The sequence below is a fragment of the Erpetoichthys calabaricus genome, chromosome 9 (assembly GCF_900747795.2).
Source record: "Erpetoichthys calabaricus chromosome 9, fErpCal1.3, whole genome shotgun sequence".
Lineage (NCBI taxonomy): Eukaryota > Metazoa > Chordata > Cladistia > Polypteriformes > Polypteridae > Erpetoichthys > Erpetoichthys calabaricus.
This window is the reverse complement of record NC_041402.2, coordinates 109,706,744-109,724,532: the sequence shown is the minus strand read 5'-3', so window position 1 is coordinate 109,724,532 and position 17,789 is coordinate 109,706,744. Positions and strand designations below refer to the sequence as shown.

General features: G+C 38.4%; 1 protein-coding gene across 1 annotated transcript in view; it reads left to right on the top strand.

Annotated features, from left to right (window-relative positions):
- The window catches only part of tdrd12 (tudor domain containing 12), a 725,767-nt gene that overhangs the window by 134,510 nt on the left and 573,468 nt on the right, over positions 1–17,789 (top strand). The window contains exons 5-7 of the mRNA XM_051932225.1: positions 7,056–7,111; positions 12,881–12,966; positions 13,085–13,277. Of these exons, the coding sequence (XP_051788185.1) occupies positions 7,056–7,111; positions 12,881–12,966; positions 13,085–13,277 (335 nt within the window). The remainder of the gene's footprint in view (positions 1–7,055; positions 7,112–12,880; positions 12,967–13,084; positions 13,278–17,789) is intronic.

Below are 17,789 nucleotides of genomic sequence, written 5' to 3'. Positions count from 1 at the left end.
TATATATATGATATATATATATGTATGTATTATATATATGTATGTATATATATATGTATATATATATATGTATATATGTATGTATATATGTATATATATGTATGTATATATGTATGTGTATATATGTATGTATATATATATATATATGTATGTATGTATATATATGTATGTATAATATACTGTATATACAGGCAGTCCCCGGGTTACGTACGAGATAGGGACTGTACGTTTGTACTTAAGTTGAATTTGTATGCAAGTCGGAGCAGGTTAATTATTTTAATAAATGCTATTGTTGACCGACTGTAACCAAGTGCTTTGCCAATGAATGATGGAATTTCACCTCTCTGACCTTTTTATTATTTCTGCTTTATTTTCAATGGTGATGGTGTTTCTCTTCTGTACTGTATCACCAGCACTGCATCATTTGTGTTTCAGAGACATTTTTGAATGGTGAAGACAAAAGGTTAAGATGAGCTCTTCTGCACAGCACTGTACACGTTATCACAGCAGGAAGGCACCCGTTATCACGTGTGATGTGCTGACCAGAGACAACTTCCTGCTATGTGCGTAACAGTACAAGCAGGCTTGCTATTGAGAGTGAATGGGGGCAGAGAGGGGTGGTTCATCACCAGCCCACCTCACAGTCACCTCCACTATAGTATGCTGCTTGTAGTTTCCGCTCACCGAGAACGAATACAGTAATCCCTCCTCCATCGCGGGGGTTGCGTTCCAGAGCCACCCGCGAAGTAGAAACCATATGTTTATATGGTTATTTTTATATTGTCATGCTTGGGTCACAGATTTGCACAGAAACACAGGAGGTTGTAGAGAGAAAGGTACGTTATTCAAACACTGCAAACAAACATTTGTCTCTTTTTCAAAAGTTTACTCTGTGCTCCATGACAAGACAGAGATGACAGTTCTGTCTCACAATTAAAAGAATGCAAACATATCTTCCTCTTCAAAGGAGTGCGTGTCAGGAGCAGAGTCTGTCACAGAGATAGAGAGAAAAGCAAACAAATCAATAGGGCTGTTTTGCTTTTAAGTATGCGAAGCACCGCGGCACAAAGCTGTTGAAGGTGGCAGCTCACACCCCCTCCTTCAGGAGCAGACACAGAGATAGAGAGAGATAGAGTTTGTTTTTCTATCAAAAATCAATACGTGCCTTTCGAGCTTTTAAGTATGCGAAGCACCGTGCAGCATGTCGTTTCAGGAAGCAGCTGCACAAAAGATAGCAACGTGAAGATAATCTTTCAGCATTTTTAGACGAGCGTCCGTATCGTCTAGGTGTGCGAACAGCCCCCCTGCTCAATCCCCCTACGTCAGGATCAGAGAAAGTCAGCGCAAGAGAAAGAGAAAAGTAAGCTGGGTAGCTTCTCAGCCATCTGCCAATAGCGTCCCTTGTATGAAATCAACTGGGCAAACCAACTGAGGAAGCATGTACCAGCAATTAAAGGACCCATTGTCCGCAGAAACCCGCGAAGCAGCGAGAAATCTGCGATATATATTTAAATATGCTTACATATAAAATCCGCGATGGAGTAAAGCCGCGAAAGGCGAAGCGTGATATAGCGAGGGATTACTGTACGGTGCGGCCAAAGTTGTGTAGTGAATCGCCCAACCCCAATTCAATAGCCAGCCATCCGAGGCACACTATAATGCTACCCCCGCCGCCCCGTTCAGCCACATCCAGGTCACCGCTTGCAGCATTACCAGCCGTGTGTGCTGGGCAGGCAGTGAAAAGCCCCTCTCCGCTCCATCCAGCCTGCGTCCAGTCAGGAATAGTAGCTGCAGCGGCGTAGTGGGCGGGCAGCGAACCATCGTCCTGCACACGAGTGATAGCTGTGGCTCCGGTGACTATGGACCACGGGTCACCGCTTGCCGCCGGGAGTTACCCGAGGAACATTACACTGCGCGAGCAGCGAAATCGCTTCCCTCCAGCCACCGCTTGCAGCATCCCCAGGCCGAAGATGACGGAGCGGCAGTTACCGAGGCGCATACGTCGCAGGTGCGTCCTCGTTCGTAAGTCGCAGGTCGGATGTCTGTAACCTGGGGACTACCTGTATTCCATTGTTTGAAGTTGCAGCTCTGTTTTTTTGTTTCTGATCAATTTGTGCGGATGCTTTGCAATTTTTTTCTTCCTTTTAAGAAATGCCTAGTAAAGTTTAATAAAGCTTTCGTCATTATTATTTAACATGATTTTGCCTGTGTTTTATTTCTTAGGAAAGGGGTGGGCTCCTTTAAGGTTTATTTTGGATCATAGCTGCATCACATTCTACCAGTGCACAGGGATCAATGTTATATATGTCCAGTGGGTGAACTCAAAATAATCTCATTTTGGTCAAGCATTATTCCCTTCAAATGAAAAGTTTTTTTTTTGGTTATGTAATTAATGCAGGGTGGAAGGCTGGAGTACCAATCACATTTTGTCATTATGTATACCTGAAGCAGAGCAATCTTAACAGTATTCATGTGTAAAGTTCTGGACATGGCTGCTTGAGCTCTGTGATGTCATGTTTGCCTTGAAAAGCATCATGCTGCGCAGAGGGAAAATGATTTTCGATTAAGAGTGTCACAGGGTGAATTTTCAGGAAACTGTTCAGAGACCAAGGTCACTGTAAAATACAGCATATTCATTGTGAAAAAGACTCGTCATTTTTGCGAATTACTCTTAAAGACATACTGTATATACTATGCATTTGCGCAAAAAGGCAAAGAGTATTTTGTAGACCTCAGCCATCCTACACAGATAAACTGTTCTCACTCCTTTGCTTTGGCAAATGGGACAGAACCATTACCCCTCTCACTGTTGGAGTCAAGCACAGTTTTAATTCACAGGGTATACATAATCAGTTCACCTCCTGATCACACTGAAAACTGCTTGAGTGTGTCTAATGTATGTTTTTTATACATACATTCTGTCAAACACAGACAGGTGTTTTTCATATGGTATTGTATTAATTGTCTGTTTGTGTTATACTTTACGAAACAAAGTAATGGCAATAAACCTTAATTTGAAATCTAATTGAAGGTCAGATTTCTTAATACCAGTTTTCAGGTGAACATGTATGAAATCTTCATGTACTGTACACCGCTTTCTTAAATGGCAAATAATTGAAATTTAAAGTTTGCAATTTGCTTTTATCCACTGATTCTTTGTAGGACAGACTGGCTTTATCCAATTTGCCAAGCTGTGGAACCCAGGTCCTGGCTTAATGACGTTCTTATTGCCAGGTATGAAATATTAGTTCGCTTGACCAGGTCTCACTTTGGAATGTAGCCTCTTCAGCTTTATCTGATAATAATCTGGTGATTGTTACTAGATCATGAAACATCTTGGCACAACTGTCTTGAAGACATGAACTGGACACAAGTTCTGAATACGAGACCATAAATTGAGAAGCAAAATTGATGAACAGAATTTTGCACTGGTGGTCAACCAAGATGATGGATTTATATGAACCCAAGAAGAAAAATAACAAGATCTCTCTATCCCTGCCTATCAGATCACTTGTAGCATACTACTCTTGTCTTACCTTGCTACAGCCATAATTTGGCTGCCTGTAACCAGAACCCATAACTGATAGAATGTGACCACAACAGAGGCTGAAGCACACCCTTTATACCAGAGTACAACTGTGCTGGCCTGGAAGGATGGGATACTTGACTGCATTGGGAGTTTGAACGATGTTGCCATTATTCCAATCTGTCTGAGGAACTCAAGCGCATAAATGAGACATACAGGTGCTGGTCATAAAATTAGAATATCATGACAAAGTTGATTTATTTCAGTAATTCCATTCAAAAAGTGAAACTTGTATATTAGATTCATTCATTACACACAGATGTAATTTATGTTTATTTCTTTTAATGTTGATAATTATAACTGACAACTAATGAAAGTCCCAAATTCAGTATCTCGGAAAATTAGAATATCAGTTAAGACCAATGCAAAAAAGGATTTTTAGAAATGTTGGCCAACTGAAAGGTATGAGCATGTACAGCACTCAATATTTAGTTGGGGCTCCTTTGGCCTGGATTACTGCAGCAATGCGGCGTGGCATGAAGTCGATCAGTCTGTGGCACTGCTCAGGTGTTATGAGAGCCCATGCTGCTCTGATAGTGGCCTTCAGCTTTTCTGAACTGTTGGGTCTGGCATATTGTATCTTCCTCTTCACAATACCCCATAGATTTTCTATGGGGTTAAGGTCAGGCGAGTTTGCTGGCCAATCAAGAACAGGGATACCATGGTCCTTAAGCCAGGTAGTGGTAGCTTTAGCACTGTGTGCAGGTGCCAGGTCCTGTTGGAAAATGAAATCTGCATCTCCGTTAAGTTCGTCAGCAGCAGGAAGCATGAAGTGCTCTAAAACTTCCTGGTAGATGGCTGCGTTGACCTTGGACCTCAGAAAACACAATGGACCAACACTAGCAGATGACATGGCACCCCAAACCATCACTGACTGTGGAAACGTTACACTGGACCTCACCCAATGTGGATTCTGTGCCTCTCCTCTTTTCCTCCAGACTCTGGGACCTTGATTTCCAAAGGAAATGCAAAATTTACTTTCATCAGAGAACATAACTTTGGACCACTCAGCAGCAGTCCAAAGGCGAGATGCTTCTGACGCTGTCTCTTGTTCAAGAGTGGCTTGACACAAGGAATGCGACAGCTGAAACCCATGTCTTGCATACGTTTGTGCGTGGTGGTTCTTGAAGCACTGAGTGCAGCTGCAGTCCACTCTTGGTGAATCTCCCCCACATTTTTGAATGGGTTTTGTTTCACAATCCTCTCCAGGGTGCGGTTATCCCTATTGCTTGTACGCTTTTTTCTACCACATCTTGTCCTTCCCTTCGTCTCTCTATTAATGTGCTTGGACACAGAGCTCTGTGAACAGCCAGCCTCTTTAGCAATGACCTTTTGTGTCTTGCCCTCCTGGTGCAAGGTGTCAATGGTCGTCTTTTGGACAACTATCAAGTCAGCAGTCTTCCCCATGATTGTGTAGCCTACAGAAGTAGACTGAGAGACCATTTAAAGGCTTTTGCAGGTGTTTTGAGTTAATTAGCTGATTAGAGTGTGGCACCAGGTGTCTTCAATATTGGACCTTTTCACAATATTCTAATTTTCCGAGATACTGAATTTGGGACTTTCATTAGTTGTCAGTTATAATCATCAACATTAAAATAAATAAACATTTGAAATACATCAGTCTGTGTGTAATGAATGAATCTAATATACAAGTTTCACTTTTTGAATGGAATTACTGAAATAAATCAACTTTGTCATGATATTCTAATTTTATGACCAGCACCTGTAAACGTTTTTGTCTTATTGAACAGAATCTGACTGATCACCAGTTTGCTCAGAAGACTTTACTTTGCTAGCAACCAAGGATGCTGTGTAAAACCCTCCAAGAGAAACCGTGGTACCTCAGGCATCCAGAAGGTGAGACAATACACAAAGAAGGAGATCTCCTGAACAAAGAAAGGAAATTTCTATAAAAGACCTTAAACTTGTCTGAAGAAAGCCAACCAGCAAATGAACTAAGCATCTCTAACCTCAAACCATAAGTATAAACTACATTGATTCTGAGAAGTAATAATTGTCATTTAATAGTTTGGGCAAAGTGTGCTAATGTATTATAAGTATTAGTGTCACTGTAGCGTAATAAACTTATGAAGGATCACTTTTGGCTATTATGAGTTTCTCATGCAAAATTCAGTAAGGAAGTACAGAGCAGCATCATCAAGCATGCATGCATGCACATACCTCAGTGTTGTTGAGCCAGAGTAAATTAGCTGTGAGCAAACAGTGCAGCACAACCGTGAGAAGCATAATAATTCGAAGAACCTAACCATTTTGATCTCATGAATTGAAAAATCAGAATTTGTAAGCAATGTACCTTTTTTGCATGAGAGAAAAAGAAATGTCTTTTCTATAGGAGAGAAAACGTTAAACTAAGCTTTTGTAATTATATGTCTTGTATTGCTTTTATCTTTCGTCTATACAGTAAGTCCCCTACATATGACCCTTCAAGTTACGAACTTTCAAAGATATGAATGTGCATGTCCAATAAATAAATAATTTAAACAGCTTGTTCTCGTCGGCTTGTCCTAATCAACTCATATGATCCTTGCATAAATACCATCATACATGCATACTATCAGGAGTACTGTGATCTTAGCAAGGGCTTTTATTTTGATACACTCAAATTGGAGTGAGCGCCAGAATTTTTTTTTTGTGATGTGCTTTTTTTTTTTTTTTTTTTTTTTATAAACCTCTTGCTTCAAAACCTATGAGAACACTTTGTTTAAAATTATGTGAAAACATTGTGATTCCTTTTATATCACCATGCTTGTTGAAACAGTTTGTAATTGTGACATTTTAATGGTTATTCTAGCAGTGTGCAGAGGAGAAAGACAGCAGTGTTCAATGATGTTAATTACAGTCATGGGAGAGGATTTGTCAGGGTTAAAAAGATGTAGAAATGCTGTCAAGTGTGAATCAGTGGAAAAGAAACAGCGATTCACACATGGTACCCGCATTCAAGGGCATTGCTTGTGTTAGTATTAGTTTCTTTCTTTCTTTCTTTCTTTCTTTCTTTCTTTCTTTCTTTCTTTGCGAGATTATCCCTCGCATTTTCTGAGTAGAATTACACAGCTACAACAACTTTGTCATTTGAAGTGCAACTGTTTTAGGACCCATCTACAAAGAATAGGAGCAAGAAAACAAATAGTTGTCAATGCCACTTTCACAGTTAAGTACATTTGCATGTATTTGTTAAAAACATTTTGCAACATGTTCATCTTTTTTGGAGCCTCATAAAATTGATTTTGTATAAGGTTAAGTCAAGTTTTCACAAGCTTCTATGCCCCTGGGTTCACTTAATTGTATACTAATTTATGGTAAAATATTTTTGCTCTTTTTTTCTCTTATTACTTTTCTTTAGTTTGACCTGTTTGAAGTTACTTTTTTTCTTTAGACTGTTCCTTCAGTAATATCTAGAAAGTAATCTGCTAATCATACTTAGAAGTGAAATATTTTTTTATCTTTTTAGGCCAGCGTCACAGTGGGACAATGCTGCTGTTAGATACTTTCTGAATCTGGTACAAGGTAATGTTTTCTTTTATAATAGCTTTCTTAGGGTTCACATCTTGAGTGTTTACTGGGTGGTGTTTACATGTTCTCCCTGTGTCCATCTGGGTTTCTTCTGTGTCAGTGCTTCCCAAACTCAGTCCTAGGGACCCAATCTGGTTGTACAATGAGTTACAATAGCTGGTAATTGTTATTATTAGCTGGTCTTTTTTCTTATTCTGCATTCAGTATATGTTTACTGTTAAAAGATATTTAAAAATATTTCTAGTGTTGCTGTAGGTTAACTCTTTTGTTGTTTTTGCCATTTTTCTGTGTATTGTGCTCTCTTCATTGTATCCTAATAATGACAATTAAAAACAAGCAGAGCATTCATCTGGGCAAACAATATTAAATGGTAAAAAGGCTATAGCTTCTTAAGCATCAGATCTACTAATCTTAATACATAATTCGCCTGCCTCCTCACTCACGTCTGTCCGAAGCCGAATGCGCAGTCGCCTTCTGCCCAAAAAACCTTACGAGACCGACATCCAACCCCAAAATCGCGGCAGGCGGCGGATTTACGGCCGCAAAAATTCAAAGAGAAAGGCGACTTCGATTAAAGCTCTAGAGGCCTGAAAGGCGATTTCGACTACAGCTCGAGGCCTAATTACGCATTCTGATTCAATTATGCATTCATTCAATACACCTATATCAGGTTTGTGGTGCTTATACTTATTACTATTCCATATTGTACTGGAACATTCATCATTCATATACTATAGGCCCGGAAAATTCATCAACTAACAGTACAAGCCTGTACAGTAATGAGAAATACCTCACTTAATTAGGCTGAGAGTCCAATTAAAATAGTACTTGATTGGAACAAAAACCTGTGGCCACACTGGTTCCTTAGGACCGAGATTGGGAATTGCAGTTCTGGGTGCTCCCAGTTTTTTTTTATAATAGCCCAAAGACATGCAAATTGCCTGACACTGGAAATTGGCCCTTCTCCATGCATGTTACTATGGACTGGTGCTAGTCCAGATGGTGTTCCTGCCTTGAACCCTGCATTTTTCTGAGGCTCCAGTTTACCCACAACCCTGCCCCAGGACAGATTAGGAAAACGAATGGATGGATGTTTAGGACTTGAGTTTTAAATGTTTTCTCTATCTAGTAAAGTTTTACTGTTTGAAAAAAGTATCTTTTGAATTTCTGTGTTGTGAAAACTTCAGTTTAATAAAAAAATCATTCCAAAAAAAATGTAAAAAGAGACATTTTTATTTCAAAAGGTGGCAGTATATAAGAATAGTAAATTATTAGGCGAATATCACATAATGAGTAGAATGATGTTGATAACAGAAAATGTTAGTAAGAGTATTCTAGACATTAACAAACACTGCACAAATGACATTTTTAGTGCTTTTTTTTTTTTGAGTGAAGAATCTATCTACAAGTAATCAATACTGTTCCACTAGTTTGCTGAGAAGTCATTTTGGCCAAAATAAGTGCATATAAGTGTAATTGGGAAGTTCAAGGAAGTGTGCTGGAAAACTGATTATCTTGGTTATCAGAGGTGGAGTTAACACTAGAATTACCAAAGCCTACGAAAAAACACGTAATTCTGGCCCACCTTAAATCCCTTTGTACCTCTCCGTCAGCGTCTTTTGTGTTGTAAATGTGTGTCGATCAACACAAGTAGCAAGCAGCCTGCTATACCATCCCTCACCACCACCGCCGCCGCCGCAGAAAGGGATAGAAGTTCTCCCAGCTGTGCATTTATCACCACCAGGTGAAGCGTGTTGTAGCACTCCGCAACCGGCCACCTGTGTGTTCCTGATTGCACTGAATAAAGTCATGCCTTCGGTCCATGATGTCAGCACAGCACCAGGGGGAAAAAAAAAGAAAGAGACAAATATATATTTGAAGGAATAATTTGATGACCTGAATAGTACCAATCAGAAAACATCTTCGCAAAACGAATTACGTCTGATCGGGTGTAAATTTATGCTGACATTGTTAGTTACTGTTCTGTGCAAGGCACGCACGGGGGCCACTGAGAAAAGAGTGCTCTTTGCTCACCTTCCAGAGGTTGCTTCTTACAAGAAAAGGCGATGGAAAAAGAGGATGCAACATCGATGAGCTTCTGTTCCAAGACCGCCGCTTTCCCCCAGGAAAGCAAACTCAGTCAGTGTCAGGTGTCCCTTCAATGTAATAGGAACCACAGCATAGAGAGGTATGTACATTGCAACAGGTACACATGTCGTAAATGTAGGAAGGACGTTCCTTGGGTGTGTGGGAACTGTTAACATTTGAATTTGATGATTGTATATAGCGCGGAATTGACCTCTCTGTACTATTCTTTCGTTTGCATGTCCTGGAATACAAAAGAAACACCACCATGCACCAACATGTGGAGACTGCATGGGCAAGATCGAGAAAAAAAACACATGGTCACTGATTACATCCTCAAGAATAAATATGAATAATATGAATAATGTTGCATTAGTGAGGCGGCACGGTGGCGCAGTGGTAGCGCTGCTGCCTCGCAGTTAGGAGACCCGGGTTCGCTTCCCGGGTCCACCCTGCGTGGAGTTTGCATGTTCTCCCCGTGTCTGCGTGGGTTTCCTCCGGGCGCTCCGGTTTCCTCCCACAGTCCAAAGACATGCAGGTTAGGTGGATTGGCGATTCTAAATTGGCCCTAGTGTGTGCTTGGTGTGTTTGTGTGTGTCCTGCGGTGGGTTGGCACCCTGCCCGGGATTGTTTCCTGCCTTGTGCCCTGTGTTGGCTGGGATTGGCTCCAGCAGACCCCCGTGACCCTGTGTTCGGATTCAGCGGGTTGGATAATGGATGGATGGATGTTGCATTAGTGCCACAATGTTTTCCGAAATATACTATGCAGGTCATAAAATGAATTATTCCAAATGTCATATATACTTATGTCTCTGTTTTTTGTCAGTGCAGCTTTGACATCATGTACCATAAGGTGCATACTAATTCAGCGTGAGTAGGAACACTCAATAAAACTGAATAAAATAAATTCAAGTGACAATGAGATACCAAGAAGGCATGATTAACCATCGTTTGTGTCCGCTTTTATCCCTCCAGATCAGAGAATTTCCAGTTCCATTGTCTGAAAACACCTCTCACATCTATAGTTATGGTTTCAAATAAAAACTGACAACATCCGATCTCTTGAGGTTGTATTGTGATCATGACTGAGTGAATAAAAGTGGAAGAAAAAAACTCGTAACTTTTACAAGTACTTTAAATTTACACTGGCTGTTACAGACACATAAAATGTATGTTTTTATTGTATAATATTAACAATAAGAGCAGCTCACTACTCAAAAAGGTAAATTCACGAGGCACCCAGGATTGAACTTGCGGCCTCTTGATTTCAGAAAGTCAGCAGTTCTTACTGCTGCACCACGGAAGCTGTTGTATTAGACTTGTACTTTTTGTGAAAGTGTTTATTTGATTTACCCTCTAAAACTCCAGCACTTCACTCCAAGATAATTGAGGCTTGAGCTGGGAGAACTTTATGCACTTTCTGCGGCAGTAAGGGGGATGGTATCTCAGGCTGCTTGTGTTGATAGGCACATTTACAAAACAAAAGACGCTGACAGAGAAGTGCCAAGGGATTCAAGGTGTGCTGGAATTAGTTTTTTGTAGGCTTTGGTAATTCTAGTGTTAAAAGGTGGATTCAATACACCATATACAAATACATCATAACACCATCCCTCTTCGGATGACTACTATAAGACTGGACAATGGCAGAACTGTAACAACAGATACCTTCTTCACATTGCTTTTGCTGGCTAATAGACTGCTGCACTGGTCACTCATGTAATGCTTTAGGAATCCCAAAATGCTCTCAGAAGAAGGGTACTTTAAGAAATACTTGTCAGAGTTGTTCAAGAGCTACAGTGACCACATACATCCTTCAAGTGCATTAGGGCTGTGAAGTGAAATGTCACTATTAAGTTATAATTTTGATTGTCCCCCCACCCCCATTAATAGCAAACCACCTTTAGAGACATCAAGTCACGTCTTAATTTCTTTAGGAAGCTGTTGGCTTGACATATAATGCCTAAAACAAAGACATAGTAGAAAACATTTATAAAGGTTACCTGAATTATATTTTTGCTGGATCAATATGGAGGGATGAAAAACACTGTATAGTTTAATTCTGTATGTTATTCCCTGATTGGGGTTAATATTGTGGAAGTTAACCTATTTATTATTTTACTTCATCTATGCCACATGGTAAGAGCTAACTATGGTCTGTTTCTGTGTGTGTGAATGCTTGGTATAGGTGCTATATAGCATCCGATGTGTACTTATTTACTAGTACATAGATAGCTGCCTTAATGAGACTTCAGTATAGCTGTTTTATAATGTGCCCTGTGCACTGCTTTACCAAAACTTAGACAAACTGCCACAAGCAGAGAGACGAGCTTTGCATGAACTGTTTGTACAGTTGTACTGTGAAGTGTCACTGTACACCTGCACCACTTAACAAATTTGATGCCTTGTGACCTTGCTAATTATGATTGAAAACATTCCCCATTTTTGTCATGTTTGACTTGCTTGAATGTAATGTTACTTGCTTTTAATAAATTCAGTAGAGGGAAAAATTATTGAAAACATCCCTTTTAAGCTGCCACAGTAGGTACTTGTAGCACTGTATCTGGACCCAACTAAACAATTTGTACTGCGATTGCAATAAAGCAAAGTTAATAACACAATGAAAACAATAGTAGCAAAAATTAGTAAATGCGTTTTAAAACCATTTTATTTGAGAACACTTTCTTTTCAAATAAAGAGGTAATATTGATGAGTCCCTGCAAGCCTGGCTACTTATCTGCTTAAACGTTTTTGGAGTCTGCATAGGTGTTTCATCTACAAATTTCAGTGGTAGGTGTAGATGTCTTAAGGTGGTGGTGACAAAGACCTTCTCTTTTCTGTGGTGCTTGCATCCCAAACTTAAAGGCTTCTTCCCATATTGGTTTAATACTTATTGTATAAGTGTGTAGATTAACGTTGTTTTTCTGTTTCCCCAATGATCCTGTCTGCCCAAAGCTAGAGTCTTGTTACCAGATGGAGCGACACTGTGACAAATGTCTTTCAAGACAGTGTCATTCTGGAAGGTTGGAATTTTATGAATGTTTTGTCTTTTGTAATAAATATCCAAATTCAATATCCTAAGCAACTGGCATAACGGGAACAGAATTAGCCACAAATAAGTGCAGATAAATAATAATACAGACCGATGGGATCAGTTGTATGACTTCCTTAATACATAATTTTAAGACACTTAAAGTGTACAATTTAAAATAGTAGATAATGATTAATTGTTTCAAATGTGTATTAAGGAAGTGTAATTGAAGTGAAACAAGTTGAGAAAATGTATGGCTTGACAGCAACAAAGTCCGATTGAATAAAATAGTTGGTCAATTCCCACAGAGAAAGTTCTGCTTGTCGTAAAGTTGTACAGTGTGACGTAAGCAACAGACACTTTGAAGTCATGCTTTTTTTGAGTTTGTTAGGCTCTTCTGCCTAAGTAAAGTTTCATCTTTACTATGTTGATATTTTAAAAATATTGATAGTACTTTACAAAAAACTTAGTACGTTACACCTGTGTTGTTCCTGTTTTTGTTTCTGAAACCCTGACAATTTTTTAAAAATTGAAATTTGTAACTTTTGATTACAACTTGGTCATTTAGAACATCTTAGAGTGTGAAATTGGGTCATGCTTGTCTTGCATTTTTGACATGGTTGAAAGAGTTTTCTTTGTTTGTTTTCTAGAGTCATCATTAACTGAAGCAGAATTATATACTATTGTGAATGATTGCTATATCATTTATTTGTATGTGTTACAAGGAACTGAAAAGGTAATTTTTTAATTATGAAGAAAATAATGTTAATACTATGTATATGAAGAAGAATGATTTTTTTTGTTTGTGGTGAAACTTTTGATTAATCTAATTTTGTATATTTACTATTTGACAGATTTGTGTGAACGATGATTTAGCTACTAAAGGGTTTGCCTGTTATGCTTCATCAGTTCTGGGTTCAAACCCTTTACTTGCCACACAGAATGTTGACTGGAAATGTTTTAGTAAGCATCAAGAAAAATGGTCAACAGTTGAAGTATTGTGGCATGGAGCCTTGAAAAGGACAGAAAATCAATTTTGCGGACAAGGTAAAGTGAACATATTTGGAATTTTTCATTCAGCCAGACCCTGTTCTTTGGCATTAACACTTTGCTAAAAGACATTTTTTCAAACTTTAACTGTTTAAATCATTGTTACTAGGTACACAGACAATTTTCAGAAAGCCTCATGTTTTAGCTGTTGTATAGAGTCAACATGCATGTGAGAGAATGTATATTGTGATTTAAACTTGGAAACAATATTGTAGCTTACATTTTTATAGCACAATGTAGTCAACATATACATATGTATATGTATACTGTACATACATAATATTTACATTTTAAAAAATAGTCTTAAATACATTTATTTCTTGCCAGTGAGATGTTGTGGATTACCCTATAGGAACACTGTAAATATTCTAAATGAACAGAACATCACAACATAATTATTTCTCTGGTTTGAGAAAGCCACATAGAAGTACAAATACAAAAGCTGACATTGGTGCATAGCATTAGTTTGACAGAGAGCTTCTGCAAATCACTTTGAAGATGGCATCTGTGATCTGTGTTGCTCTTTTTAAACTGAGTTTCCACATTACCAAAACTTAAAGCCATAATAGCACATGCAATCATTGTTGTTTAAGCCATGTGAGAAATAGGATTGTATTTTCCTTCAGATAAAATCTCATTATCTTGTACTGTAATTATTAATACCAGGCCTGAAAATTCTTGTTAAGGTATTTTCGGTCAACTTAATGAATTTCATTTAAATAATTGTATACTGTATATAGTAACATTTTTACTGTTGTTATACTGTATATAGTAACATTTTTACTGTTATTATACTTGTCTGTATAATTTAAAAGACAAATTCTATAAGAAACATATTTATTCATTTGGTCCTTTGCTGTTAAACATTTACTCGGATAGTCTCCTTTGTATGTTTGGCCATTAAATTTTGTAGTCCTTTATGACAAGTTGTTGTTAAAGTTAATTGAAGACTGCACTAGTCTTTTCAGGCATAAAAAATCACTTCAGTCACAAATATTAAGGGAAAAAAGCACTTTTTAAAAATAATTATATTACACATTGTTGTTTTAAATATAACTATTACTTTAAAAAATAGTCACTTGGCAAGTTTTTTTTTTTGTGCTGGATTAATTATCTGGGGAGGTATATCCTTGGAGAGTTCATGTCTACATTTTGTTGTTTATTACTAAAACATGAAAAACATTTCTGTTTTAATGATGTGTTTACATAGATTGTTGTAGACACAATACACATCAAATTATTTTCCCCAAAATTCTGGGTAGCTTACTCCCAAATAATCAGTCAAGGCAGGAACTGGGAGGACTTCTTGCCCGTTATGAGGCGGTGAGGGGGATGGTATAGCAGGCTGCTTGGTGCTTGGGCTTATCGACACATTTACAAGACAAAAGACGCTGATGGAGAGGTGCAAAGGGATTTAAGGTGAGCCGTATTTGAGTTTTTTCGTTGGCTCTGGTAATTCTGGTGTTAACCCACTTAAGTTCACTTTCCCAGAGAGTCATTCTTCTTGGCGATTTCAACATTCATATTGACATTACTACATGTAAACTGAGAAATTAATTACGATCCTTATTGGACTGGTTTGAATTGGTGCAGCATGTTGATTTTCCGACCCACTCTGGTGGTCATATACTGGACTTGATCTGCACATCTGGATTATCTGTCGGCAACACTTATTGCAGTGATTTGAGACTCTCTGACCATAAAGCAGTGCTTTTCACTGTCTCATTACCCTCCTCTTCCCTGTAAATGTCAAATTTCTTTCCAAAGCTTTAATATCTGTCCCTCTGTTCTTGCTGGATCCATTTCTGATCCTTTTCTGTCTTTACCTATTCCTTTAACACTAGATAGTCTTGTTGACCACTCTAACTCAGCCCTTCATTCAGCACTCGATTAAACAGCACCTTTAAACATAAGGAGGTTTCCTTTAAGTGTTCAGCTTCATGGTATAATTCAGAGCTACGATCTATGAAAGCAACTGGACGACGCCTTGAGAGAATGTCACGTAAGACTGGCCTCACTGTTCACATCCAGGCTTTCTCTGACCATCAAAGGGCTTACAGTGATGCACTAACTGCAGCCAAGGACACACATTATTGCGGAATAATAGAAAGTGGCCATGATAACCCAAGGGTTTTGTTCTCTGTAGTTAATAAATTAATTCACCCTGCATCTGGCCCAATTACCTCCTGTACTGAAGTCTGTGAAAAATTCCTCCACTTTTTCCATAATAATATTAAAGATCTAAATAATTCAGCTAGCAGAAATCCATGATCCATTTATATCCTTCCCTGTCTTCCCACTCCATCCAGCTCCTTTACTAAATTTTCACCAGTCACATTGGCATTTGTTAATGACCTGCTTTGTAAGATGAGGCCAACTACTTGTGTACTGGACCCCACCCCCACCACACTTCTTAAATCCTGCCTTCATGCCATAATCCCGACTGTTACGATAACAATGAATACATCCCTCGACACTGGGTACTGTCCAGAATGGAGAACATGCTGGGTATCTCTGGCACTGCCCTCCAGTGGTTCAAGTCCTATCTGACTAATAGGCAAGAGTTTGTTAGTCTTGGCAACAGCAAATCCAGCTCAGCGCCAGTCACACAAGGAGTTCCTCAGGGCTCTGTCCTTGGCCCTATTCTCTTCTGTATTTATATGCTTCCCCTTGGCCATATTATTCGTATCTATGGTCTGGTTATCATTTTTATGCAGAAGACACTCAACTCTATTTCAGTGTCAAAAGTGGAATTTCATCAGCGTTTTCTCAGCTCACAACTTGCCTCAGTGAAATTAAAACCTGGATGAAGCAGAACTCTTTTTAAAATTAAATTGCAACAAAACAGAACACCTGCAAATTGCCACTAAAGCGCTACTTTATAAAATGAGCACCTTTTCAGTCACTCTTGACAGTGATCTCATCAGACCTTCTTCTGATGCAAAGAATCTTGGTGTCATTTTTGATTCCTCCCTTTCTTATTCCGCCCACATAAACCACATTAAGATACTTTTTCTTTCACCTCCATAACATATCCATTGTTCGCTCTTTCGTCTCCTTTTCTAATGCTGATAAACTTGTCCATGCTTTTATCACATCCAGCATCGATTATTGTAACTCGCTGCTGGCAGGTGCCCCTTCTAATCTTATATCATAGCTCCAGTTGATTCAAAACTCTGCTGTAAGAGTCCTTACATGAACCAGCAACAGTGAGCACATCACACCCATCTTGCTTCACCTTCACTGGCTCCCTGTGTCTTACAGGATTGAATATAAAATTCTATTAATAACCTACAAAGCTTTAAATGGCCTTGCACCGGACTACATCAGTGACCTTCTAAATCACTGTGCTCCTGTTCGCCTACTAAGGTCCTCTGATTCTGGTAATCTTGTTGTGCCTCACACTAACCTGCACTCTATGGGTGACAGGGCCTTCAGCTCCATAGCACCCAGACTTTGGAATGACATCCCGAAATTAATTAGATCAGCTGACTCCATTCATTCTTTTTAAAAACAATATAAAACTCATCTATTTATGATGGCTTTTAACTTAACATTCTGCCCTTTCAGTTTATCTCAGTCCTGATGCTCAGGATAATTTGTATGTGTTATATCACATATTAGTTATTTATTAGATTTTTCTTTCATTATTGAACTAGCAAAATACCCGCGCTTCGCAGCGGAAACATATATATACACATATATATACATACAAACATATATATACATATCTACATATACACATATCTACATATACATAAATATATACATATATACATATACAGTATATACAGTATATATATATATATATATATATATATATATATATATATATATAAATATCTATATATACTAGCAAAATACCCGCGCTTCGCAGCAGAGAAGTAGTGTGTTAAAGAGGTTATGAAAAAAAAAAAGGAAACATTTTAAAAATAACGTAACATGATTGTCAATGTAATTGTGTTGTCATTGTTATGAGTGTTGCTGTCTTTTATATATATAATACACACACACACACACACACACATAAACATATATATACATATACATATATATACATATCTACATATACAGTGGTGTGAAAAACCATTTGCCCCCTTCCTGATTTCTTATTCTTTTGCATGTTTGTCACACAAAATGTTTCTGATCATCAAACACATTTAACCATTAGTCAAATATAACACAAGTAAACACAAAATGCAGTTTTTAAATGATGGTGTTTATTATTTAGGGAGAAAAAAAATCCAAACCTACATGGCCCTGTGTGAAAAAGTAATTGCCCCCTTGTTAAAAAATAACCTAACTGTGGTGTATCACACCTGAGTTCAATTTCCGTAGCCACCCCAAGGCCTGATTACTGCCACACCTGTTTCAATCAAGAAATCACTTAAATAGGAGCTGCCTGACACAGAGAAGTAGACCAAAAGCACCTCAAAAGCTAGACATCATGCCAAGATCCAAAGAAATTCAGGAACAAATGAGAACAGAAGTAATTGAGATCTATCAGTC